The following is a 27,913-nucleotide window of genomic DNA, read 5'->3' on the forward strand; positions in this document are numbered from 1 at the left end:
AACAATTACATCTCTGAAGTAGAAGAAATAAGATGCTCGTGAATTTCAGCAATAATATTAAGAATAAGTTTATGTATTTTTAAGCCTTCTTGGAAAAAGTGGCAGTCACTTTTACAGAATTCAGGTGTTCTATTTAAAAAAAATAAACACTTCTACATCAGAAGATAAAATACTATCATGCCAAGTGCTGGTGGGTCTCAGACACAAGGCACCAGAGTTTCAACCTCAGACATTGTCACTAAGTGACTTACACTTCTGGTTTCCAGCTTTTTCTTAGAATTAAAAAAAAAAAGCAGAGAAATGTGGAAGTTTAAGACTTTCCAGCTGTTGAACAGAGAGTAGAAAAAGCTTTTACACTTCATTGGGACACCCAGCTTGAACACGAAGGAGCCGCCTTAGTGGGAGCATAGCTTAGGAGACCAAAGGCCAACTTGGAAGCGCAGCACGCGCGGCGCACGTTATCTCCAAAGCCACGGGCTGGGACCTGCGCTCACCACGGCCACCGAAGCCACGTGAGGCTCCGATCACTCTGAAGCAGCAGGTTTGGGAACACAGCAGCCCCCACCCTGCAGAGAGCCGGTGTGGGGCTGGGCCAAGCACAGCGGGGCAGCGCTGGGACAGCACTGGGACAGTGCTGGGGACACACTGGGACAGCACTGGGACAGTGCTGGGACAGCACTGGGACAGCACCAGGTCCGCACTGGGGACAGCACTGGGACAGCACTGGGACAGTGCTGGGGACAGCACTGGGACAGCACCAGGGCACTGCTGGGACAGCACTGGGACAGCACCAGGTCCGCACTGGGGACAGCACTGGGACAGCACTGGGACAGTGCTGGGGACAGCACTGGGACAGCACCAGGGCACTGCTGGGACAGCACTGGGACAGCACCAGGTCCGCACTGGGGACAGCACTGGGACAGCACTGGGATAGCACTGGGATAGCACCAGGATAGGACTGGAATAGGACTGGGATAGCACCAGGGCAGCATCAAAGGCAGCACTGGGACAGCACCACAGGCAGCACGGGGACACCCAGCCCCCTGCCCCTCCTGCCGTGTGACACTTTGCCCAGCACAGGGCTGGCAGTGGCCACGGTGACGGTGGCCTCGGCGCATCTGCAGCTCCCCCAGAATTTGCATTTGACATCCATCTCCCCATTGTTCAGACATCTTTATCTCAGCTTTCAGGAAACGCGGATGACTCATCTATCGGAACATCTGACGAAGCTAACGTAATTTCAAAAACGAGTTCTACTTCGGCTTATTTTTCCAAGAAAAAGAAAGAAGAAAAAATGTTTCAAAATTATGGTAAAAATCAAATTTCTGTTGCAAACCAGTTTCCTGATTTAGGAACTCGAGCTTATTTTTGCTGCAGACAGTCTAACAGGCTTTTAGGCATCCAAATTTAGGAAAAAAATCCTACGGCATTTAAACAAGGCAGAGCCAGAGCTGGAGCTGAGTCAGCCGCTCCAGCGCATAATTTGAATACACTACATAATCATTCTTGGTTTAAAATTATCCTGCTAATATCTGAGGGCCAGATTATCCCACACACGTTCATCTTGATTCACGCGCTCCCCGAGGCCAGCCCCGCAGGTTCCATTAGCGCTAATTAGGCAGCAGGACGATAACATCTATAACATCTCGCTGGGGCTGTCCCAGCCCTGACCTCCTGCAGCACCTCAGAGGTCAGAGCCACCGGCCTGGCTGCCTCTTGCTCCCCACGCTCCCAATTACCACGGGCCAGCTCGTTCTGCTCAGGTGAGGAAAGGAGGAGCTGCCAGGTGCACCCACGGGACGTGTTTGCAACCAGAGACGGTGCCCAGAGCCCAGCGCCACTGCTCCCACACAGCACAGCCGGGCACCTCGGGGGGCAACACGGCTCTCCTTGCTCTGGCCCTGCACAGAGCTTGTGCCTTCATTTCACAGCAGGGGGAAATAGTAATTTTAAAAAAGGCGCTTTAGCCAAGCTGCAAGTTTCACTTCTGGCATCTATTTTTGCCTCCTCCCGGCAGGGCAGGGCAGGGCAGGGCAGGGCAGCGGAGCCCGGCTGCGGCGGCTGCGCCCGCAGAGGACACCTGGGCCGGGGCCAGAGCCGAAGGGCACCGCACGCACAGGCTCCCTCCGAGATCTGCTCCTGCTCCAGGAATGGCCCAGCACACAGGCCAGCCCCAGCCCCGAGGAGTCCTGCCCAGGGCTGCGGCTCTGCGGCACCCACACCTGCCTGACGTCAGCTCGCACACCGAGCCTCGCAGCGACACATCACAGCATCGCGCGGCGCGCCGGGCTGCAAGGCACCGCAAAGGTCGCCTCGTTTCAACTCTGCCAACATGCAGGAGTTTGTAGGGAAAAATTCACTGACTAAGTATCTGTCTCACGTTCAAGAGATAATGCAAGAATAGCAGTATAATTAATACTATATACATTAATAAGAAATCAAATATTTTAACATTAAGGTCAATTTTTCAGCGTGCTGCTATTTTAGTAAAGAACAAGGACATTACATCCATATTGAATTACTGAAAAATTAAAAATTACTTCTGAATGTCCTAACCAAAAATCTTTTTTAATCTGCACTAAAGTATTGACTGACCTTATAAGGTCCAGACAGAGCTGGTGCAGCATCTCCCTAAATTGCTTTTGCAGAACATCTAAAGTTTGGGATATTGCAGACAAGGTAATGACTAGAGCCTGTTGAAATTGGCGCACACCAAAACTGACACAGAGCTGAAACAAAACCAAAACTGAGCAATGGCTTCAGCAAATGGGATTGGACTGGGAATTCCCCAGAGGGGGATATTCCAGGTGCCGTTTCCCCAGGGTATTCCCGTGCCTGGTCCAGCTCCCTAACTAACGCCCTGCCCAGGGGCTGGGACACCGCGGGATCCTGCCCCGCATCCCCGGGAGCCTCTCCAGCACACAGAGCTCAGCCCCTGGCAAACCTTTCAGCATGAGCACGAGTAAACAGCTCTGGTCAGCAGTGTATTTTTAAACAGCAGATTCTTTCCCAGCTCCCAGCTCGGCCCCTGCGCTGACTCCACAGGGCAGCAGCACGCTCCTTTCCGAGGATCCGCAGCAGCGCTGTAACGTTACCCACGGTTATCACCCACGGACCTTGCAGCGCTTGGCAAAGGTCAGCCTCAGCTCCTGCATTAAAAAGGGAAGCGAAGAGCCCTGCTGACGGCAGCAGAAGACCAGTCACGCTGCCGGGGCTGGGGAAAGCAGGCCGGGCCCTGCTCCATCCCCTCTCACACAGACACCAGCTCACGCCGCCGCCCGGCTCCGGCACCGGCAGCACCCCCGTCCCGCACTGAGATTTTAAGGCACTTGCAGCGAGCACTGACATCATGTCCGGGTCACTCTAGCGGCCGCTTTCCAGCCTTTCGGCAGATCCTCGCCACGAGCAGCAAGGCCAGCGGGGTCAGGCCGCGCTGGCCAGACACACGTTGCTGGGAAACCGAGCCGGGGACACTGCGGGTGCTGCTGCACCAGCAAACCCACGGTGGCACTCACAGCAGCGGCTGAGCGGCTCCGGGGCCGGGCCCGTGCTCCGGCAGCACCACCACCCCGCGGTGACACCGCGCAGCCACCCACGGCCACGCCGACACGCGCTGGCACACGGGGCTGGCACTCCCCGCTGGCACCACGGGCAGCCCTGGCTCTGCTCCTACCTCCGGCACCTGCTTAATGCATAAAAACGTCTTACTTCCACATTTTAAAATTGATACCCTGCACTCACTGTAATTGCTGTATTTAAAAATACATTGAACGACAGAGAAACAAACCCTTTCAGTATCTGCAAGTTAAGCCATGGCTGGGGGTGGTGGAGCATTTCAGGCCTGAGAGCACTGTAGAGCTTCACCCCATCCCCTGACCAGAGACAGGACACACAGTGAAGCTCGGGATGCTGCGGATCTACAGAGACCTGCTGTCAGCCACTTCCTGCCCCGCTCACGCTGCGCTGGGCCCGGCTGAGCCACGAGCTGCACGAGCTGCCCCAGCCCCAGCTCCCTCCCAGCACGGCCCTGCCAGCAGCCAGCTCCCCTTCTTGGGGTCAGGGCCCAGGGAGAGAAAATCACACTGGAGAAAAAACTGACAGACAAATTTCTGCTTCCCGAGTTTTGATGCTTTCAAGACTCCGCTGGATTAATTCTGTGCTGTTTGTGGTATGAGTATTTTACATGTGAAGTTACTCAAATCGTGAAAACCCAAGGGAAGGAGCTGGGACCTGTACATTTAACACCTACCGCTGACACAGCAGCTACAGTGAAACAACAGCCCTGTATTTATGGTGCCTAGATGGGATGTACCTCCTGAAAAGCCTCTCTGCTCCTGCCACGCTTGCACGTCCAGAGGCACCTTGCTTCTGCTAAGTGCTGTCCTTCCCCTAAGCGAGAGCACTTGGGAGAAAGATGGGATAACCACACCAGTGCCAACACAGAAAGGCAAGCAGGGTGCTCACAGGCACCCGAATAACCCAGGGAGGAAAACACTCTTCTAAGGTTCACCATCAGCTGTCCAGGGACACCAACAACCCGCTGGTAGTTACGAGATGGAAACAAATCCTCATATTGCTTACGTGGTTTGTGCTATTAAAAACAAAGAATCCTCACAGTGACTTTGCTGTTTCTACGTGAAGTGCCCTTTATTCCAGCTACAGGCAGGGAATAATTTGGAGGCGAAGAATGAGCCCCTGTAGCCATACTGAGGATTTGAGCCCCGCCAGACGTATTTTCCCTTCGTTCCCTATATCCTTCCCCTTCCCCTGAGGAAAGCAGCAACACAAATCGACAAGCGTCAATAAAATAAAAGCAGCAAAATACCCCACTGCTGGCAGCCAGCACTTGCTCCTGCTCGGCTGCAGGATTTCTCTGGCTACAACTGCTTCTTTCATTAACCATTTATCCTTGAAAATAATGTAATATTTACTCACTTTCAATGAGTCAAAGCAGGCGATTACGCGTCCGTTTTCAACTTGGCAGCTTTTCGATGGGTGTGCAAATTTACATTCCGTGTCTGGTCGTGAGCAAGTCCCCCTTTGGAACTCCCTACACACTTCCAGCGTTAGCCATTTTGTGTCCCGGATCGGTGTGACGCTAACAGCCATCTTTAGATTTTACAGGTAGTTAAAATTTCCAATAAAAACGGGCAAACGGGTAGCTGAACTGATAAACTGAAAATTACGAAAGTGCCACCTCCAGAACACTTTTTTTCCCCGCTCCCTATTTTAAAACGAGTGCGTGTAAAACCGGGCGGCTGCGATCCCGAGAAGAGCTGTGTCACAGAGTCGGGAGCCGGCACCGTTAGCGGGGCTGGGAGGCCGGGCGGGCGGCGGGAGGGAGCGCGGCCGGACTAGCCCCGCGCAGCGCTCAGCATCCCGTCCTGAGCGCGGCCGCCGCAAGCATGGGCGCGTGGGGCTCCGGCAGCGGCTCCCGAGCTGCTCCCGGGGACGGCGGCGGGCAGGTGCCTCCGGGCAGCGGGCTCGCAGCGGGCTCTGCGGTGCGACCGGGATCGATTAGTTTGGCATAGACAGATGCAGCAGTTTAGAGCAACGACCGACACCGGGTTTAGGCTGGGCTTTTTCTCCTCCTCTCCTCGGCTTTCGGGCAGCAGAGCTCTGACCTTCGCGGCACACTTTAGTGCACAGTGCAGCGGCGGCGGGGGAGCGGCGCCGGACCCTCCTCCCGGCGGGCACGGGGCTGGCAGCGGCGGAGCGCTGTCGTCGCAGTCTAGCTGGCAGCAAGCAAGGCAAAAGCAGCGGCTGCTCTAGAAGCGGTCCCAAGCAGCAGCGACGTCAGGAAAGGCACTTCTTAGTACCAACCTGTGGAGAGAAGAGACACGTTACGAGCGGGCGGCGCGGGCGCCCCGCGAGCCGCCGCCCCGCGCAGGGCACTCACGGCTGCGGGCGGCGGGGCCGCGTCCCCCCGCGGGGCCGGGCGGCAGCACCGCCGCGGGCCAATCGCGGCGAGCGTTGCAGCGACACTCCGGGCAGGGAGCCAATGGCGGGGGCCGTCTTATGAAAGGTCGCGCCTGTCAGACGCCGGCCGCGCCGCGCTGCCCCGAGCGCGCCCGCCGGGGGCCGCGCGTGCGGCCCGGCGGTACCGGCGAGCGGGGCCGGCCGGGAACGGCGCCGGGAACGGCGCCGGGAACGGCACCGGCAGCGCCCGCCGGCCCTCCGAGCGGCTCGGGCCCGGCGCAGCCTGACCGCCCGCCGCGGCTCCCCCCCCGGCGCGCGCAACGCGGAGGCCGAACGGGACCGGCACCGCCCCGTCGGGCCGCCCGGCGTGAGCGCACACCGAGACACGCTGACCCCGGAGCGGCTCGGCCCCGGCGGCGCCCGCCCGCCCGCTCGGACACGGCCGCGGCCCCGGGGACAGCGGCCCTGGCCGCCGGGAGCAGCGCTGCGCCCGCAGCGCCCCGCGGGAGCGCCGCCGGCCGCCGCAAAGCCGCCCGGCAGCGGAGCGAACACCGCCCGGCAGCGGAGCGAACACCGCCCGGCAGCGGGGCAAACGCCGCCCGGCAGCGGGGCAAACGCCGCCCGGCAGCGGGGCGAACACTGCTAATACCGCCCGGCAGCGGGGCTAACGCCGCCCGGCAGCGGGGCCAACGCCGCCAAGGATGCCCTGGGGGCTGCAGGGATTTCCCTTCATGCCGCCGCTCACATGCCCAGCTCTGCTACAGAAGCTGGTGCCACCTGCAAATGCAAATCCACTATAATGAACTACATTATAGTTCTGTCCCTGTCTGTTATAGTTATAGGTATATATACTACATTATAGTTCTGATCCTGTCCCACCTGAGGATCGCAGTGCCCAGAGGACGCTGCACAGGGGGGAGGGACCCTGGTGGCACTGCGGGGACGCACTGGCAGCGCCAGCCACGGGGATTCTGCCAGCACTGCAGCCCCAGCAGCATCCTCTGCCTCTGCTGAGGGCAGGACTAGCCCCATACCTGTCTTTCTAAAGACGCCGCTTCATCATCTTCCCATTTCCCACCGCCCTCCAATGCAGGTCACTGACACAGACCCCAGAATCACACCCTGGGAAGCAACGCTGTCAGCGTGCATGCAAACCAACAGATGAGAAAAAGCTACAGTCTTTTTCTAGGGACACAGTGATCAGAACAACCAACTCCAGGGGAAGGAAAACACACCTAACAGCTAATGAGATTACAACAGGCACCGTGTGTTCTTTGCCAGGACACTTGAAATCATGCCACGTTTTTAATCCCTGCTAGCAAGAGACAAACAACGACCTAATTACTTGCAAGCACAGGTTAACAGCTAAGTGTCTTTGTGGTAAACACAGATACTCATTTGCTTCAACTGCCTAAAAGTCTGAAGTTCGGGGTCATCCTGCACCACCGGTCACTACTCCTCAGTGCTCGGGATACTGAATTCTTAGGTCTCGAAAACTTGTTTTGTTACAAATGTCCAGGCAAAGCAGTTTGGTTCTTGCACTTCCCAGCCGTGACAGATTAGCACCAAGAGATCTGAAAGCAGAGGATGTGCTGCTGGGGCCGTGTGCCAGCAGGTCCCCCAGGCCTCCCTGCAGCCTCGTGCAGCAATACCAGCACATCAGAGCGCTCCTGGAAGCCTAAACACATCCCCCAGCTCTCAGCCAAGGTGCACTGCAACTCGTCCTCCACAGCCAAGAGCTGGATCTGTGTCCTCCCACCGTCACTCCTGCACTGCACAAAATGACTTGTGTTATTGTGCTAGGAACATCTGTTCCCTGTGAGACCCTCAGGACAGGGTGCTGCCAATGCCAGCAAGAAGGGCTCTACCACAAAGCTGTGGAACAGCTCTAAGCAGGGTTTTCTCCTGTTCATCAGCTTGGTAACCAATCCATACCAAGCATTGATTTTTCCAAACACCAAGAAGAGTTAGAACAGCAAATTGATGCATTTTATATGCTAAAGCCAATGCAAGTTAAAGGCCACAGTTCCCAAACAAGATATTTCACTCTCATTACAGAAGCAGTCACCCCTAACAAGAAAGGAAAGAGAGCATGAAGGCAGCACCCAAAATAAAAACAGATGAAAGCTGGCTTTTGTGCTCTCATATACTGACAGGAGAAATATCCCTGGGAAGGCCATGTTTTACTCCCAGGTTTGTAAGAAGTTTTCTGTTAGGGTTTGGACAATCACCACTCAGAGAGAAATCCTGCTCGTGCTGAGGTCAGTGACACACTTGTGACTGCACTAACTAATTCCACCCTTCCTTCTTCAGGCTGCCACCCACAAAAAGAAAAGCATTGCTCCAAGGAGCTGATGCCTCGAAGGTAAATCTTCAGAACACAAAAAAATACTAGATGTATATATTGTACGAACAGTTGCTTGAAGAAAAAGTGTTTTGTCATAGTTTGTTGTCTACCTGAAAACAGCCAGAAATGTCAGCTTTAAAAATAGCCTTTGAGCAGAAATAAAGCCTGACGTCAGAGCAGAAGTTCATCTTCAATATCCACTAAATAAAGGGAGATGTTAGCATAGAATTATCCTTTTTTATCTGCATAAACTGTTTTCCCATCACTTGAAAATTCTCTTGTGATACTAGTTCAGTCACCGAGGAGTCCCCAGCAAGCTTCACACGCTAGAAGATACACTGTCTGCAAAACCCAGCTGATACACGTGATGTCTCCTTGGGGCTGTCCCTGATAAGGTGGGAACGACTGTAACAAATCCAGAGGGAGAACCATAGGGACAGGACAGGAAAAGGACTGAACTTCTTATTTTTCATTCAATTCAAACTGATTTAGGGGCTGACAGTTTCTAGACCTCACCTAGCAGAGCAGTCAGTACTAAAGATTCTTGTGATCCACAGGTGGGTTTTAAATTTCACCTTTTGAAATCTGGAAGCGTTTGCCACTTGTCTTGGGAATACTGCAGCAGTGGTTTGGCCAAGGCAGAACCTTGCCTTGACTGAATATCAAGCTGCAAGGATTGATAGCAAATTAAAAAGTAATTCTCAGAAGAGACAGAAGAGAGAATAACACCGAGGAGTCATTCCTTAGGAGGGTAACAGAGATGACTTAGTTGTCTCCTGAGCTGGGTCAATGAAAATGATTAAGAAACAGCCTCACAAATCAATGGAAAGGTTACCTGGAAATGTCCAAGAAAGTGAATCTGACACAGAAGAGACTCCTGTTACTTCCCCTGATTGCTATTAAGACATGTGCAGACAGATTAGCAATGCATTTTCCCCTCTCATTACAGTCTTTGACACAAAAATAAGGTAACTCCCTGCATCGAGAATCGCTCCCAAAGAGGCACTGTTTTCACTGTTCCTGTAACTGGGGTGGCTGGACATCCCTGGTTATCTCAATTCACACACGTCTCTCAAAGAAAGATGTAGAAAGCTGGGCAGGCAAGAAGCCCAGCTCTGAAGAAGAAGATGGCAGGGAAGAATGCTATTTTTATGCTTAGAGAAAGTGGAAGCTGAAAACACCAGTCTCAATGACATGAGAACTGTCAGCAAGAACAGATAATTACACAACGTGAATTCATCCTCATGACAATGACTCTAATGAGATAGGAAATGGAATAAAATCAATATTCTATTTACACTGACAGGGCAGTCTCAAAGCTTGAAATTGCCAAATGGCTGTCTTTTAAATCAAGGAACACAAAATTACTGACTCCTTACAGTATTTTCAAAACACCTCTGCCAAACTCAAAGTTTACCAATAACATATCTCAATATAAAATTTGGAAGAGATACAGCAATTACTCCACGGCACAACTGAGGGATATAATTATAGCACTGTCACAAAATTAAGCTGAAACAATGAGCTAATTAACATCTTGTCACATAACAGTATAGGACTGGATAAAGGAAAATGTTCCTTAGTAAAGTGCAGCTGAAGATTGTCTCACACTCCGGGCTGCACCCGCTGCTCCCATGGGCCAGCAGGGAAATGGAAGCGGATTCCTTTTACAGTTTTGTACTTTGTGCATTTCGGGCCAGAATGGGAGGGCAGAGGCAGCAGCAGAGAGCAGCCGGCCCCGGAGCAGGGCTGCCAGGGCTCTGCAGCCTGGGCTGCGTTTCACAGCAGCCTGGCACTGGGAGCTGGTAAAACTGCAAGCGCGTGTTGGCTTTGAGCTACCCAGTGCCACACCAGATTAGTAAAAAAACTGCCAACACTGCTTCTGTGATGCAGATATTCTGCATGACATACATAGCTTTAGTACTACTACTACTGCTAGTAGTAGTGTTTTAAAGGTTTTTTCTGTACTGTTTTAGCTCTGACAGACTTTCCTGGTGCAACCTCCCACTGACTTCAGTGGCTCCTCCAGCACATTCCCATCAGACATGGTTTTATCTTGAGTCTATTTCACAGTTTCTGAAACTGTTTTAGCAGAACCACCTAACTGTGACATTCCATCTGAATTTAACACACCCAGGAGTACTCGGTTCATGAAAACTTGATAAATAATGAACAAAGAGGCACCGTGTTGTACACTACATGCCCCGGCCACGTGCAGAAATCAGGTATTGCCCCGAGATTTCCATCCCTAATCAAACCGGGAGCCAATTCCCACCAGCAGCGCACGGGCACTGACATACAAATCCCACAGCCCAATCCTCTCTTACTTTAGATTACAGTAATGCTATTTTCAAGTCAGAAAGCTACACTGCAAATTCCATAAACCCTCTTACCTTTAAGGAGCAGACAGTTACGGATTAACTGCTCTTGCTGTAATTTAAAAAATATTAAAGTCAAGAAACATGCCTGCTGATTTTTTTTTTTTAATAACCTGGAGTATATATTAATCCCTGTTACAAAATGTGAGACTTCAGGGACACACGGGATTCACAGTTTGACAGCATGAGCTGGATGTGTACTCATGAGCAAGAACAGGCACGGGCCAGGCCCTGTCTCTGGACGAGGACGTGGCACACAAGATGCTATTCTGTTCTTGCAACTTTAAGTCAGGGACACAAAATGGGCAAGGACTACTCTGCCTTTAATCCACTTTTCATCAATTTATGTATTACAAAGCATTTACATATCCATCCCCACCCACCACTGAAGTCACAAATACTGCTTCTGGTAATAAAAACATATTTGCACTGTAATTCCCTTGCCATAACATTCACATAGTGTATTTTAGAAATGGGAAGTTCTGTATTATCCTGGCACAGGGGAATTCCTACCATAAAAGAAGTGACATTGCCCAAGCAAGCCTAAAAAGAAGTTGTTTATCTTTAAAAATAACAGTAATCTAGTGATTTAAGTTAAAATTCCAAGAAGTAACAAACTGAATTGAAAAAACAAAACCTGCTTTACTAAAGTAATTTTCATTTTCTTGCTCTAATACTAATTTTAAACATGTTTCTATACAAAGGCTTTTGAGAGGCCATAATAAATCAAGTACGCACCCTTCCAAAAACTACAAGCTATTTATTAATCCGGCTCTTGCACATTTTGTTTGATTAACTGCGAATGTACACAAGCCCAGCAAGGCAGGAGAGCAGCAGGATGGCCACGGCAGCGGGGTCAGCCCAGGAGCAGCCCCCAACCCTGGGGCCTCCCCGGGCAGCACAGGGTGCATGAACAGAGCACGGCCCCTGTAAAACACACGCTGCAGCTGTGCCTCGGGCCCACCAGGAACACAGCACTGCTCACTGCAATTTCACTGTCATTCTGCTCACGCCTGTCTCGGCTGCGGGGGCTGTCCTCAAGAACAGCCACACGGCAAACCCCAGCATGAGTCCCACAGCCCAGGCTCAGAGCCAGCAGGCACCTGCAGCAGCAGCAAAGAGGCAGAAGCCGTCCCATAGGGACAGGTGATTTCCAGCTGCACGTGCGTGTATGAATTTATACAAAACACAACGATTAGCTTCATCCATTAGAAGAATCTCAACAGAAAAAACAAAACCACATCCATGACTCAGCAAGGGAAGGAATCACTTCCCTCTGACACCAAACTCAGCTGATGCTGATGGTTTCAGCAGAAGTGACCCGGAGGAGCTCTCAGTGGTGAGAGGGGCAGCATTCACCAACCCTGGCTTCCCACGGGTCTGATGCCTGAACATCTCCAGCCCTGCAAGGGAAAACAGACCAGCACCTCAGTGCTGCCCAGGTCCCACCTCCCTTCCTCCTGCAGCTGCCACACGGCCCCGGTGCAAAGGGTGGCTTTTCCTTCCCCAGAGACAGCTGCACAAAGCAGTGGGCAAAAGGAGTCCCGAGGGAGCGCTGCAGACAGCACCTGACGGATCAGGACGTACACATGGTCACTACTAACATTATTAATTAATTAATAGCACCACTTCCTCCGGACAATAAGCTCCTCCCCTTGGCCTCACTAACTCATGGCTGGGCCACTCCTCCTACCTTTGCCCACATCAAAAACTCCAGATTTCAAAGTTCTTGCCCGTTCACATGACAACCACTTTGTTAGGACAATAATTTCGAGTCAGGTGTCTGGATGCGGCTACCACATCCCTGCACACATCAAATTAACTAACAAGATTAAATCTGAACCTAATTACCAGGAATAGAACAGCCATTCATGTCACGTGCCCCACGCTGGCGTGCGGTCCTGCTCCTGGTGACAATGGCAGCAGCTCTCCTGGCCCCGAGGACACCTCAGGAGCACAGTGGGGCACGATTCCGTGGGGGACACCTTGCTGCTCTCTGCTCATCAGGCACGCTCCCAGGCAGGCCCACCATGGATTGCTTCACCTTGCATCTGCCTTGAGGGCAACCGAACGGGGACGTGAGTCCAGCTCATGAGGAACTCCTTACACCGAGCTCTGCTCGCAGCAGCCTTAGGCCCGGTCACTGCAGCTCAGCCACGGCCAGCTACGGCAATGCAGGGACAACCACGAATTACAACTACCTGGGAACGAGGGACAGCAGAGCACTCCAGCTTGGACTGAAGGACTGCTGCCCAAGTGGCAAACCAGCGGCCTGGCTCTGCAGCATGGCCAGGCAGTGCCAGGCACAGCACCCCCGGGGAAGGAGCAGAGTCCCCACCCTGAATCCACGGCAGCATCACGGAGAGGCAGCACTGCCACGCTGGGGAAGGAGCAGAGCCCCACACCCCGAATCCACGGCAGCATCGCGGAGAGGCAGCACTGCCACGCTGGGGAAGGAGCAGAGTCCCACACCCCGAAACCACGGCAGCATCGCGGAGAGGCAGCACTGCCACGCTGGGGAAGGAGCAGAGCCCCACACCCCGAATCCACGGCAGCATCACAGAGAGGCAGCACTGCCACGCTGGGGAAGGAGCAGAGTCCCACACCCCGAAACCACGGCAGCATCGCGGAGAGGCAGCACTGCCACGCTGGGGAAGGAGCAGAGCCCCACACCCTGAATCCACGGCAGCATCACAGAGAGGCAGCACTGCCACGCTGGGGACACCTGGAGCGGGGAGGCGCTGCCAGCTCAGTGCGATGACGACACCGCCCACACCGCCCGACTCGGTCACCAACGTGAATCACGGCAAGGACAGTCCTGAAAACACTCCAGCGTCTGCTGCGAGACAGGAGACACAGCCGACCGCATTTGCATTCACAGCTGCCTGCTTCTCAGGGAATCTCAGATCCAAAATAGAGCACTTTCGGCGCTTTGATTCATTCTGGCCTTACATTTAATTGATGTTTATAATCACATCCTTCCAGGATGACACAAACGTGTACGACTTCTCAGAAAATACAATGAATCTATGTAATTTATTTAATTAGTTACATAAGAATCTAAACCATGGAGAATGGGATTTTTAATTCTCTCTGCCCTGTCACCATCTGAGGTATCAGAGATGACTGTTATACACTAAATATAAAATGTTTTTTCCATACACAGCAAAACTAAACCTGTTTAGGAGACGCTTTCCTTGACTTAATAGAGATCCTTACATATACAACGCTCAGCAGCACAGACACGCTTACTGATGTGATCAGTTTTGGATCGTGACCAATCTCACGCAAACTAAACAAATACACACGTCTTCGGATAGCAAGCAAAAGCTCCAAATTAGTCACTGGTATTAAAAAGAAGTAATAAAAACTGCATGACTTTTATTTTAGGAAATAAGTGGAAAATATCTTTGAGACACGTTTTTAATCAGTATTTGCTTCAGTATATTGTTACGCTTGTTCATTTTGAATTATGGCACGTACGCAGCTAACAATAACCATGAGGAACAAGGCTCTAAGAGCCCCTGTTCAGAACAGCCTCTCTGCACACAAGCCCAGCCAGCAGAGCTTCCACCACACAGGGGACGAGCCACAAAGGGGCTCCTGAGCTGGGCTGGTCCCTGCCGCTGTCCCTTGGGACTCCTCACACGGAGCACTCTGTCCTCTGCTCGGGTTCTCCTCAACGCGTCCCTTTTCCATTAACACAGCAAGCTACCCAAGTTAAACCCGATGAAGGCATTTTGGAAAAACCTCAAAGATCACTGCTTTCCTTGTATTTTCCTTCCTACCTCTAAAAGCCATATTTTAAAACACCAAGAATGAAAGTTTAAATTTCTACTCTTACACAAAAAACAAAAATGGGGATATTGGAAAACAGAAATAGGGATATTTGGAAAACGGCTTCTGAAATAACTTAAGAAAACCTAGCTTTTATAAAAATGGTGATTAAAGGCAGAAGTTGTAGAATGCTCAGAAGTTGTAGAAAACAAACCAAATCCAAAGCAATAATTTTGGCAGTCATGCAGAAAAATTAGTGAAAGAAGTTCAAGTGCTTATATTTCTGTTCCACCATTAGCTGTATTTAATTATAAGAATTGAACAGAGCTGTGTCTACTTTTCACAACAAAAATCACATCATTAAAGATTTATTTATTGAATATATTTGCACACAAATACAGGAGCTCAATAAAATGTTGATAAGCAGCAAATAAGATATCTGCCCAGGGACTTTCTTCCCAGCAGCCTGCAAAGCTCCAGCACCACAGCAAGCACCCACACTCCCAAAACAACACTTTAAACTGCTACACATCAAAAAGCTGAAAAATACATAATTACATTATCAGGATCACGGACTCACTACCTTTGATTTGTCACTGCTTGAAAGAAGGCTCAAAGTCCACAGGAGTTGTGCCTACGTTTGGAGCATGGAAGGATTCATGACCCAGGTAAAGAGTACCAGACTTCCCTGAAAACCAGAGGTGGGAACACGAAAGTCAGGAATGCTGCCCAGGCACTAATAAACTCTTCTAGACACTAGAATCAACACTTTTGTTCGGATTTTATTCCAAGATTGGAAGAGCCACAGAAGAAAAAGGCAGAGTTTATTTCTGCCCAGAAAGCGCCGCCGTGTTTATCAGGAGCCTCCTTCCACGGGAGCCAGAGGCACGGGCAGCACTGACACAGCGGCGAGCGCGGCCCGGGGAGCGGTGAGGAAGAGGAAGGGCGGGTGGCCCTGGCAGCACCCGACACCTCCTTTATATGGCCAGTCCGGGCCCGCTGCTGCGCCTGCAGCTTGGCATCCTGCTCGGAAAGGCTGAGCCAGCCCGGCCGCTCCTGCGCGCTGCCCGGGGAGCAAAGGCTCCCCACCCCGGGTACATGCAGAGCCAAGGGACATGGCAGGCTCGGCGTGCTCCCACAGCAGGGCACTCACATCGAAAGGCAACGCTTATCTCCCGAGCGCCGGTACCGTCACTGCAGTGCAGATAGCGCCACTGCAGCGCCACGGCCCCAGCAGCCTCGGAGCGCAGCCGGGGCTCCGGCCCGCACAGCGCGCTCACGGCAGCGCCCGCAGCCCGTCCCCGCCGGGCCCGGGGCAGCCCGGCCCGCACAGCCCGGGGCAGCCCGGCCCGCACGGCGCGCTCACGGCAGCGCCCAGGGCCCTGCGGGGCTGAGCGGGCACCTCTGACTGCTCTCCCTTTTTTAGAAGGCAAAAATTCCAATTAACTTCTCGGGAAGCAGGATTGGGCCGGGAGCCCAAGCATGCTCTGGGTTCCCCGGTCCTTACTCACCGCTCGCAGTTGGGCTCGCCGGCCGGGACACAGCCGGGCAGCAGGAATGCGGGGTGCTGCGGGAGGGCCGGCAGCCCGGGCCCAGCCCGCTCCTGCAGCCGTGCCCCGGCCCGGCAGGGCTGGACGTGCTGCAGTAAACAGCAGCCATGTACGGTACAAACGCTGCCCCCGGCCTGCCGGGCCGTCCGAGCGGGAATGCAGATGCCAGCAGCCGCCTCCCGTGCCGGCTCTGCAGGCAGACCTGAACCCACGGCCACCCCAGGCACGACACGCTATTTATAATGCTTTCAACATTTCGCTTTTCTCTGCAAATAATACCTGCTCCAAGTTCAAGTCCAAGGCTTATTTTGCCTTGCCAGATGATCTGCGACCGTCTCATGACTTATTACATTGTTATCGCTGCTAAGCTGAGCAAACAGGGCTGCTAAGTCTATTAATCTTCTGAAACACGAAGTCTGAAACTGCAGAAACAAAACATCTCACTACAAGATACATAAAATGTGCTATAGAGAGATAAGGGGGGAATTCAGTGCATGCTCTGTTAAGTTTTTTCAGCGCCACTGCAAGCAAGACTGACGCACTTTTGCAAGAGCCGACTCTGGATGTAACACCAACAAGTTACATAAGGGAAAAGAAATTCCTTTTAGGAGAGCAGCGTGCCCCAGGGCGGACAGCGAGGTGCACTTCCCACAGGAAAAGCCGGGCCCTCAGCAGGCGCTGGAGCTGCCACCTGCACATTCTCCAGAGGGGCTGATAAAGGAGCCCAGCCCAGCCAGGCCAACCGCGGCGGGCTGGGCAGGAGCTCTGAAACACGCCCAGCCTTTGGCGTTTAGAGCAACCCATCTAGCACTTACTGCTTTTTATCCTGTGGAAATCCACTCCTTTCAGCTATTCATATACACCTTGCATATTTGTGTACCAAAATATTTTTCTGAGAAAACAAGTATTTGGCCTATTTGACCAAAGCAAAGAGAGCACACAGGAGTCATAGATTTTATCACAGTGCTCAGATCAGGGCAGCTCCAGGAGGGGGTTTGGAAGGACAGACAGACCCAAGCTGAGCTGGCCCATTCCCCAGGCTGGGCTAATGCTGGTCGTGCACTTGCCTTATGGGAATTATAATCTGGCTACACAAAACTCAGGCCCAGCTGCATTTTCCTCAGGCCTGGCTGCCTCAGTTTCCCTGTATAACCCGTATATTCAAACCAAAATGAACTCAAACTGCAGGATTTTGCACCCTTTTGACAGAATGCTGTCATCTTACACACCGCTGCTGCTCTTACTAATTTGTACCAACGGCAATTTTACCTTCAAAATTTCAAACTTAATCAAGTTGAACTGTAAGAACTCAAGTCAGATTTTACTGAGGATAGATTATACCTATTGCAAACTTTTTTTTATTCCCAGCTACTTTGAATAAAGATATTTTGGATTAAAATATTCTTCTATAACAATTACATGCACATAATCTGAAACGTGGACTGTTTGACAGGGTAGAAGTTGACACAAAGTGGACATTTAAAAAATTTAATTGATCTTTTAGGAAAAGCAATTCTTCTGACAGATAGTGGGACTTCACCCTGAGGTCAGCACACATCAAACCCAGCGCCCAAACCGCCCAATGGGCATAGGAAACCTCCTATCTGTCAGCCTGCCCCAGCTCAGGGCGCTGCTGTCGCTCTCCTGCTGCTGCCTCTGACACTGCTGAACAGACTTCAGAGCATCCTCACAACAGCAGAACTTACTGCTGGTCTTGAATGCACAGATCAGGGCAAGCAGCATTTGTCTCTGGCTCTTTGCTCTGAGCAAGGCACTGACCAGGCCATTGCCCCTGCACAGACTGCTGAAGGGAGAGTGGGCTGCAGCATCCTCACAGGAGCCACACCAAGCCTTCACCCCACAACTCGGGACATTACCTGTATTTGCTCAGCTCAGGATGCATTGAAGCTTCATCACAACCACAACATGGTTTTAATAGTCCCTTCTCTTTCCTTGTTAATTGCTGGGAACTCTCTTTGACACTAATGGAATCGCAATTGCAAATATTCACAGCAGAGCAGATATGTCCAAATGTCACTGAGGACAGCACTCAAACATATTTACATGTTTATTCTTTTGGTAAATAACTATGGGGTAGGAGGAAAGAAACGTTGTTTACTTTGCTGCATAACTTGGGAAACTAAGTTTACAGTATATAATTGTTAATAAAATTAAATTTAAAAATAATAAGCATAGGCAACTGCTCTAATGCCTAAGGCACACAAACAGTGGAGACCACAAGTCATGCGAGGCAAAGGAGAGCCCCTGTGTAGGGCTGAGCACAGCAGGACACACTGAAGTGTAGGAATTCCCAGGGAAGCAATTGAACTCTGCCAGATCCTCCCTCTCCCTTCCCTCCGGACAGAAGTAGTAGCAGGAATTTGCTGATAAACTCATAGTTGCAAAAATCATCCTTGGCATGAACATAAATCATGAGGAATGGGAACAGAATTTTTCCTGCAGTTTTACCTTAAGGAGCTGGCCTTAGCTAACATGCTGTTTACAGCATTCCCATCGAAAATATGCCTAAGGAAAACACCCATTAAGCCTTTGAAAGTAACGGAGTTACCACAAGGCCTTTTACAACCCAACACGCATGACTTCCCCAGTGTCAGAAAATGATGTCTGCAGATTATTATCCACCAGCTCCTGAGAAGGAATCAGCCACTATTTAGGAATCAAGAGGTGCTGAGGCTCATGCCCCTAATTACAGGCATCTCTGTGTCACTACCACCTCCCCACTGACGCTGAAGCAGCAGAATAAAAAAGTACTCGAAGGAAATAAAAACAGGGAGGGAAGCCTATGATTTAATCTGAGCTGACCAGCAGATCTTCATCTACACCACACGTGTAAGAACCATCCTGTGGCCACAGAAACCCCCCTGGACAGCGAGGTGAAACCAGGCGGCTTTGACAGCCTGTCTGCTCCGGGCAGCCAAACCCTGCAGGGCAGCACCTCCCACGGCCAGGTGGGCTCCAGTGTTTGCTGGCACCCATGTCCATCTCCTGGGCATCACCCTTGTGCTGCAGGCTTCCAGCACAGGCGGCTCGAGGGCAGTCAGAGCAGCACCCAACGCAGGGACGGAGCAGGACATGGCCGGGACATCGCACCGAGGCCACGGAATGGGGCACTCACCTGCCCTCCAGAGGACAGGCTGCAGGAGTGCATTACAGATCCTCCTACGCAGGGGAACCAGGCTGGAGGCAGCTGTGGGATACACCCCACTGGCTCTTTATTGCCCATGCCTGCTTTCAGCCCAGAGCAGAGAGACGCCCAACACCTCTGGTTCCTGCAGTGGCACAGCCCAACCTTCCACATGCAGCAGTCCTGTCACCATTGCAGTGAGCACGGGGTTACCAAGCCTTTCATTTCCTCTTTTATCTACTTTAAATTATCATAATACTGCTCTGTGCCAGTGGGCCTGCCCAGGGTCAGTGTCACATGCAGCCAGCACGAGGGAAGCAACCTGCAACCTCTTCTCAGCTCTCACCCCAAACCTCCCCTGCAGCAACAAGTGCCATCGCTTAATTATTCATTATGCAAATAATTTTCTTGTCACTTTGGAATATGTTGTCGTTTCATTAGAACCCCTTCTCCGTAGTGCCAAAAAAAAAAAATACAACCCAGTTAAGTTATTCACCATCACTATTCATTACTTCCATCCCTCTTTCCCGTTACACCCCTTCCCTGAACCTGCTCTCCTGCACTTCATTACCTCTGTCACCCGTGTCCTGCTTCTCCCTTTCCCTGGGGCATATATTCCCCACCTCAAAAAAATCACCAAAAGAAATTATTTCTTTCTAAGTCAGACAATCACATATTTTTCCAAGACAACCATTTTACACAAACATCCCTGCATTTTCCTCTTCCACTATACCGACATCTTAACAAACTGACTTGTTTGCACCTGCAAACCAAAGTTCGGAATTCAAGAACTTTCTCCAAAAATGAAACAAAAAGCTCTCTTTCCGTCACGCTACCGCGGCAGCCGCCGGGGCCAGGCCGTGCGGTGAGTGCGCACGGGGCGCTGCCGCCCGCCCCGCCGTGTGCGGCTCCCGCCGGCCTCAGACCCCGCACCGCCGTGTGCGGCTCCCGCCCCGCCGTGTGCGCCTCCTGCCCCGCCGAGCTCCCGCCGGCCTCAGACCCCGCACCGCCGTGTGCGGCTCCCGCCCCGCCGTGTGCGCCTCCTGCCCCGCCGAGCTCCCGCCGGCCTCAGACCCCGCACCGCCGTGTGCGGCTCCCGCCCCGCCGTGCGCGCCTCCTGCCCCGCCGAGCTCCCGCCGGCCTCAGACCCCGCACCGCCGCACCGGCCCCGCGGCACCCACCGCCCGCCGGGCGGCCCCGACCCACGGCCGAGCCCCGGCCCTGTGCCGCGGAGCCGCTGTTCGCCCCGCGGCCGGGCGGGTCGGGCTCCGAGCTCCGGGCGGGGACCCGCGTGGGGAGCCCCGCGGCGGGCGCTGCCGCAGGGACGCGCGGGCAGCGGGGCCGCGCCCCGGCCCCTGGCGGAGGCCGGTGGCTGTCCCCGGCCCGCCGAGCGCAGGCTCCCCCGTTCCCGCGGAGCCCCCGCTGCCGCGGAGCCGCCCCGCAGGGCCGCCGCCCGCCTCCCCCCGCCGCGGGCCCGGCCTCGCCGCCGCACTCACCCGGGCCTGCCGGCGGGGCCCTGCCGGCGCGGCCCGCTCGGCTCAGCGGCTCATGCTGACGGTGCCGCCGGCGCGGCGGGCGGAGGCAGCGGCGGCCCGGGCTCCCCGCGCCAGCCCCGGGCCCGCTTCCGCCGCCGCCCCCGCCCCGCCCGGAAGCGCCGCCCGGCCCCGGCCCCGCCGGCAGCCCCGGGCCCGCGGGGCGCCCGGCCCGGCCCCGGCCCGGCCGCGCTCACCTAATCCCGGTGCGGCCTCCGCGCTCCGGGCGCCGCGGGAGCGAGGGGAAGGCGCGGAGCGGGGCGGCGGCGCGGCGGGCTGCCCTCCCCCGGGGCCGCCCTCCCTCATCCTCCCCGCGGCGGAGCGGCCGGCGCCTCATGAGTCACCGAGCCCGGGCCCGCACACGTGCCCGGCCCCGCCGCCTCCGGCCGGGGGAGGCACGGCAGGGGCGGCCTGGGGGCGGGCGGCGCTGCCCGGGCCCGGCCGTGTCCGCAGAGCGCCCGGCGCGATGGCTCCGGACCCCCCCAACGCCGTTCCTGAGGACGCGATCCTCTAGGGAATTGCTTCCCGAGGCAGGCAGAGGGACCCTGCTTTCCTCCCGGCTCCCGCTCCTCCTTCCTCTCAGCGGGAGCGGCCGATGCAGAGCGGCGTTGTGCCGGCTGCTGCGGGGGCTGGCGGGGCTCGCCCGGCACCCACCGTCAGCGGCTCCCCGCTCCCGGCCCTCCGCAGCAGCAGCAGCAGCAGCGGCACAGCCCACCGCCCAGCCGACAGGTCCGCTGTGCCCCGGCACAGGGCACGTGTCGGTGCCGCCGTGCGGGTGACACCGGCTGCAGGGCGCAGAAAAGGACACCCAGCAGTCTGGATGAGCCAGAGGGGTATCGGTGTGTCCCCTGCCAGGACACGCGCACAGGGCCATGTGCAAAGGGCTCATCGAACCCCCGTGGTGCTAACCACACTTTAGGAAAGACAAACAAACTGAAAAGCGACAAGGAAAGAGACGAGGAAAGAGACGAGGAAAGTGACAAAGAGTTTCTCTCCAGTGTCACATATATTAAAAATCTTTTAACACAGACACATGAGCAGAGGGTTATGTTTTGTGAGATGAAGTAATGACAAATCCTTACTTTACTTTGGAAGACAGATTTTGTTACCTGGTCTCAAGATCTAACTCCAGCTGCTTCCTTCATCAGGCTTTTTGTTCTATTTGGCAGCCTGGAGGGGATATAATTAACTTTGCTTTTCTTGTGCTCTAATCACCCCTGCAACGGAGCAGGCAGCACTTTGGAAACAGGATGGGTTTAGTGAGCATCCCTCCTCAGAGCCGCCCGGCCTGGGGAGCATCCAGGTGTGCCACATGCCCGAGGGAATGCCGGCACCTCACTGGCTGGGAGAGCTTTCTGATACCTGCTGGCTAGATCTGGTGGCTTTTTGCTAGAAACGGGAGACTGAAAGGACAAAGCATTCAATTTTCTCTCAGAAAAATGTTGTGTTCTTACGCTTGCATTTCAATGAAGTTTAATCCCGATCAGAACAAAATCCATGACAACTGGTATGCCATGGTATTTAAGATTTACCTGCCTCACTGTGGGGCAGTGCAGGTGTCCCTGGCTGCACAGCCCCGATGGGCCCTGGGAGTGAACATTGTACTGGGCCATTTGTGCTCTTCCTGTTCCCGTTCAAGCACAAAGAGCTCCCTGGGCCATTTCCTCCCTGAGAACCGACATCACCGCTCTGGGCGTTTTCAAAGCACTTGTTCTGCTCACAACGTTTTTGTACAAACTCCTCCCTGCCCAAATTCTTTCTAAATAATGGCATGAGACAGTGTCTTGGTGCTGGGAGACTGGAGCTGTGTCCTGGGCACAGTGAGGGCATTTCTCACTGTATCCTGAAAAGTGAATGCATTCCATTCACGTTGGTTTATGCAGGTCACAGGGGATCAAACCCTAGGGCATGGATGTCAGGCACAAGCTTTGTCATAACAAAATGTCCAGGCAGGGCAGGGTCAAGAGAAAACCGAGAGGAAATTTCAGATCCAGGGGTCTCCCACAGCAATCACCACCTGCGGTTCCAACAGACTAATTGTCTTACAGCAAGGATAAAGAAATATGTCATTGCACACTCAGCATTGTGTGCTGCTCAGCCCAGAGGACAAAGAGAAACACTGTGTGCTAAGGAAGTTTTTTGAGGGCTACTTTGTGTTTTAGAGTCCCTTTTTGCTTACACAAGGCGAACAAGAAAGAGGAGCTCTCCCGGCTGAGTCAGTGCAGCCCTGGTGCTGTGGAGGTGAGAGGCTGACCTGTGAAATTGGTGCCTGCCCTTCCCTCTGAGCCTGGCAGGCAGCAGGGCCAGTGGTCACCCGGACGTGGCACAGGACCAGCGTGTCCCAGAGGCTGATGCCAGGGTGCCTGTGGGCATGCTCTTGGCAGCTGCACCTCGAGCAGAGCAAACACACGCCCCCGCTGCAGGGCTCCCCCCCGTCAGGAGCACAGGGGCTCTGTACCTGGCCTTACACACAGACAGAAACCACCTGAGCTCCAAGCGTGTCCCGTGTCATCATTTTATCTCACCAAATAGCTGCTATACAGCAGCCACTAAGTCAGCCTACACTCTGATCTTCCTTCCCTCCTAGAGCCTTTATTAAAGGCAGCCACACGAGTTGCTTCAAACCCGGACTGAACACGACTGCGGCCCTGCAGAAGCCGTTTGCTTCCTGATGCCCTTATTTGTGCAACACTGGCGAAGCTCAAGTTCCCCAAAAAGGCCTGACACAAGCTGCAGCGCTGCTGCCGCACAAGGCCCTGCAGCCTCCCTGCTCTTCCGGAGCCGCTCTGCACGGCGCACGCTTCCCGCCAGGCCACAGCACATCGCTTTCTTTTAATGAGCTCATCTGCATCTGCATTTCTGTAAATATAGCACGCACAGTTACCACTTGGCCCTTACACTGTTTTGTACTTTTGTTTCAAAGCCTCCTGCAACTACGGTGTGATAGTATGTTTGTTGAAAGCAATAAGATACTTAAAATCTCTCCTAGTCTACAAGCACACAAATGAGAAAAATCCACAGTGCAATTCCTAGCAAATAATTGTGATACCCATTATAGGTTTTGCACTTTGTACAAAGGCAATTTCTTTCCTTCTCTGCAGCAGCTCATGCTGGAGCCCCTCCAGCAGCACCTGTTCACTCCCCAGCCCCATGGGAGCAGTGTGGGTGCTCAGCCCCATGGCTGCTGCGTGTGATCCAACGTGGTGTTTAGTCACAGAAAACTGGCGGGACGTCCACCGGCAGCAGCGGATTTCACGGTAGGAAGCTGAGGGTCGCTCTCAGAGGATTAATGTCATTTCAGCCTCCCATGTGCTTAACCAACAGCCCTCCAGAGTGCCAGAGCAGGGCTGAGGCGCTCCAGGGATGGACACCCACCCCCATGTGGAGGGCCAGCACTCACCCCGCTGGGAAATGCACCCAAAGCGGGGCACAGCCATGGCCTCACCAGCCCTGTGTCCCCTCTACTGCCAGAACTCAACAGATGTTAGACCAGCTCGCAGGGCTCCTGTAAGCATGTGAGAACCTCTCTCAACTTTTCCAGCACAGTAAGCACCACAGGTGATGAATGGATCAAACTGCAGCAAAAGCAGAAGAAAGAGAAGATGCACATGCCGGCACCGTGGCAGTGCTTGTTCCACGTGTCCCTGGGAGCAGGCTGCTGCTCACTCAGGGTGCAGCTCCTCCACACCACAGGGGTCCCAGTGGACCCCCAGCACACACCAGAGAGGGTCTATGGTGGGTCTGACTGCAACTTTTAATGCTCTTCAGAACCACAGACTTTTGTTACTCATGCCCTGCATAAAAGCATTAACTGTTCATTTCTCTAATAAATTATTCAAGTCTTCACTAACTCAAGATAGCGGGGTGCACATGCAAAAGCAGCACAATGAAAGACGACAATGAAACCGTCCAGCTTTGTGAACAACTCACCGTCCGTCCTTCCCGGCGGCCGCAGTGTCCTGCTGCTCTGGGCACGCCGGTGAGCCCCGCTCCAGGGCAGCGGCTCGGTGCCACCTGGGCTGGTGCTGGGGCACAGCAGCGCGGCTGGCACAGCCGCCGCCCCCGGGGCCAATGACAGCCAGCAGCTCTCTGCGGAGGTAGCCTGGCCTGGGGAAGCGGTGACAGGCCGGAGAATGACACTTACCAAACCTGGGGAGCCAAGGAGTGAAGTGAGCCCTTCCTGCAGCGCTGGCCGCGGGCTGGGCTTTGCACATGTATTTTCTTAAGGAAGCAAAAGTTCCTTTCTGCTGGTAGAGAAGGCCACGGCAGAGGAAGTGCTTTGCATGGCGCTGCAGCCCCGCTCGCTGACGGAGCTCACCCGCACCGGGGACACGGACACGCGGCTGCAGCCCCGCTGTGCCCCGTTAATCTGCCCGCTGGCAGCTGCTGGGGGAAGCGGGCCATGGGCCACGCTCCCTGGAAATGGGGCAATGGCTGGGGCGTGCCCGGGACTCCTTCCTGCTGCAAGCCGCAGATAACGGCTGCTGGCCTCGCAGCCAGGGGCTTTCGGGCCCATTTTCGCTCTTTCTGCTGGGGTTACCACCGGCTCCGGGCTTCCAAAGGCAGCCGCCCTTCCACCCAAAGCTCTGCTGCGCTCAGGGCCAGCTGGAAATGTCCCTCGCTAATACCAGGGGGAAGCACCGTGGTGCCCCACGTTCACTGGCCATGCCAGCTCTGGTACACCGTGCAGCGGCTCCCGCCTGGCATGTGCACGGTGGGCATGGCCCAGGACAAGGGGTGTGTGGCAGTGCTGCAGGGGAAGGGCCGTGTGGCTCGGCTGTGCCAGCTGTGCCCCGCAGCCGGAGCAGGGGGCTCGTACCCACAGCCCCGTGCCAGCAGCGGAGCCGCCTCTCCGGACCCGGGCCCTGCGGTGCCCGAGCTCAGACTGTGCTGCGGGTGCAGCTGGAGGTGCACACAGGCTGAGCAGCCTGGAAGCGCTGCTGAGGGAGCCTGCAGTCGGCTCAGCCATGCACAGCATTTCCTGTCATTTCTTTCCGCTCCTGCCCGGTGTCCCCCTCTGCTCCTGCCCTGCAGAGCGCTGCTGGATTCACCATCCCACCCTACCGGGCACTGCAGCAGTGGAAGGAACAGCTCTCCACGAGTCCCTGAGCCTGCTCGTGGCACGTACCAGCCACCAACAGCCTGGCACGGCCCAGCTTGGCCCCAGCACTGGCAGCACAGTGGGGGGAACAGGTCTCTGTGTCTGCACAGCTTCCTCACTGAGGCTGCCCCAAGAACTGCCCTGTGTGACAAAGACAGTCCCGAGTCCTGATTTCAATCACTAATAAATAATAAAATCAATTACAATAGTCACCTGAGAAACATCCATTCCTATTACAGAATTTTGTGTTTTGTCAGGGATAGGGATGCTCTGCACTAGGGGTCTCTTCCCATCCTGAAGCCTTTTCCAAGCAGAGCACAGGCACCCTGGTCCCTTCTCTGGGATTCCCAGAGATTCTCTAGCTTGGTCAGAGTAAAACCCCCAATAAGGGTGAAAGGTACCCAGAAATCTCACCCAGAGAGATACAACAGATAAAATTTCCCATGGGTCAGCTGTCTGTGCAGAAACCCAACATCCTCAAGGCCTCCCTCAGAAAAGAGGCCTCCATGGAGAGGGGGCCATGACTATCTGAAAATCTTGGGTGAAATGACAGATTTCTCCTTTCTCCTGATGCAGCTGTGGCACTGCCAGGCACAGTGAGCTGCAAACAGCAAACAGCCCCATTTAATGGGATAATGACACGATTACCCGGGCTGCAAAGGGAGCAGGGCCCATCCTCCTTCCCCTGGTGCCAGACGTGCAGCAGGGGCAGTCTCCATGCTCTGCTGCATGGGTAAAGCTGCTCACTGAATACTCATCACAGACACACTCGTTGGCACAGTATTACTCAGGCCATGGTGTGCTCTGTGGCGTTGCTTCTGGATTGAGACAAAATGTGTCATCAGCCCCAGATGTGCAGGGTGAGCGCTGGTGGTGGCACAGATTACAACGCTGCCCAGCTTTTTTCCTTTTTTTGTTATTATTCTTGAAGAGTCCAAAGCCTGAAGTTTTTCTTATGCTGCAATTATTAAAATAAAGAGTTCCTTCAGAAAGGCAGCAAGGCCAGCCCGTGTCATGGTGCTGCTGAAGGGGTTTCTGTTCCCAGCATTTCAGGAGCTTTAATTCTTTCTCATTAAAGCTGACAGTGTCTGACCAATTGCCCTACTCTGTCCTTCTTATTATTTTTCCAAATTTCGTTCACATCTTTGTTTTGAAAAATAACAATTGTTAAAATTTTCAGGGGCAGGAGCATTTTGTTTTGTTTGCAAAGGATAAGAAGTCTCTGGTTAATCTATAAAAGATTATCTGAATCAGAGGAAGTGTGGGAAACATATGGACAATCTCATCTCTCCCTCATTAGGAGATAAAGTGTCCATGCTCCTCATTTCCATCCCAGCAGTGGAGATAACAGCTTTGCCTTCCTGCTGAATATCGTGTCAAACAGATCCAGATTGGAAGCAAAGGTCTCTCCCCTGATATGGGAACCAGGAGCAGGATCCTCATGTTTTTATATTAAACCCCTGTGTGAAATAATAATAAACTGACCCTTTTGTACCTTATTGTGCAGTTTAGGCAGGTTTTGTATTTTCCGTGAGGAATTGTGTCACCAGGGCAGACCTGCCCTGGGCACGCCGGCCTGGCGGGCACTGGGCAGGAGTGGGAGCATCTCAGCATCCATGAGCTCCATCCCAGGGAGGAGTGCTGGAGTCCAGCATAAAGGAGGAGGAGGTTGGCTCAAAATTAAATAAAACATGTAAGTCCCAAAAGTGAAATTCATATGTAAATGCAAACTGCACCAGGTGAAACAACAGACACTTATTTGCTTTGTTGGGCATTTTTCCCTTTCAAAAGGTAGATCCCGAACAAGTGATGCTACTAAAGACATTCCCGCTGTATTCTTTTCCTTTTTTTTATTTTTTTTCTTTTTTACTAAATGTATCTAGGTATAAAATAAAATCTAGTTTTAAGAAGTTTGCAGATTTTCAGGCCTAGGACTTTTTAAATTTTCTTTTCCAATCCTACTTGTTATCATCCCAGTGCCCAGCCTAGCGCCAGTGGAACTCCCCCCTTCCCTGCCTTCCGCAGCCTCCCTGGGCTTCCAGAGCCACGGCACATTCCTGCCCGCAGCGTGGCAGCCAAATCAAATACCAGCTCCTGGGAATGTGGCTGGTTTCCCTCACATGCCCTGGGTGAGGCTCTGGGGCTGGCCGTGCGCCGTGCCCGC

At 53.7% G+C, this 27,913-nt stretch overlaps 2 protein-coding genes across 6 annotated transcripts in view; one reads left to right on the plus strand and one right to left on the minus strand.

The window, feature by feature from the left end:
* Positions 1-20,925, minus strand: part of MBNL1 (muscleblind like splicing regulator 1) — a 58,997-nt gene extending 38,072 nt beyond the window's left edge. For 4 of the 5 annotated variants that reach the window (XM_054282727.1, XM_054282726.1, XM_054282725.1 and 1 more), the window contains exons 1-2: positions 20,846-20,925; positions 4,936-5,823 (exon numbers count right to left, since the gene is read on the minus strand). In XM_054282727.1, coding sequence (XP_054138702.1) covers positions 4,936-5,109 — 174 coding nt within the window. In that variant the 5' untranslated portion in view covers positions 5,110-5,823; positions 20,846-20,925. Of the gene's footprint in view, positions 1-4,935; positions 5,824-20,612; positions 20,687-20,845 lie in introns of those variants that run through there. The other variant, XM_054282724.1, reaches the window with a different exon arrangement.
* Positions 16,079-21,162, plus strand: LOC128940700 (basic proline-rich protein-like). Its single transcript, XM_054282309.1, has 4 exons — positions 16,079-16,085; positions 18,846-18,940; positions 20,041-20,754; positions 20,887-21,162. Exons 1-4 carry the CDS (start codon positions 16,079-16,081, stop codon positions 21,160-21,162), a joined length of 1,092 nt encoding a protein of 363 aa, XP_054138284.1.
* The last annotated feature ends 6,751 nt before the right edge of the window (positions 21,163-27,913 follow it).

The sequence above is a fragment of the Melozone crissalis genome, unplaced genomic scaffold, assembly GCF_028551555.1.
Source record: "Melozone crissalis strain CALT ecotype California unplaced genomic scaffold, PUWL_Pcris_2 ptg000034l_1, whole genome shotgun sequence".
NCBI classification, from domain to species: domain Eukaryota; kingdom Metazoa; phylum Chordata; class Aves; order Passeriformes; family Passerellidae; genus Melozone; species Melozone crissalis.

Excerpts from the sequence above, each read along its gene's own strand:
- LOC128940700 (XM_054282309.1), top strand. Across the intron at positions 18,941-20,040 it reads GCAGCACCTCCCACGGCCAG|ACCCCGCACCGCCGTGTGCG; the intron begins GTGGGCTCCAGT and ends CGCCGGCCTCAG. Across the intron at positions 20,755-20,886 it reads CCGCTTCCGCCGCCGCCCCC|CGAGGGGAAGGCGCGGAGCG; the intron begins GCCCCGCCCGGA and ends GCGCCGCGGGAG.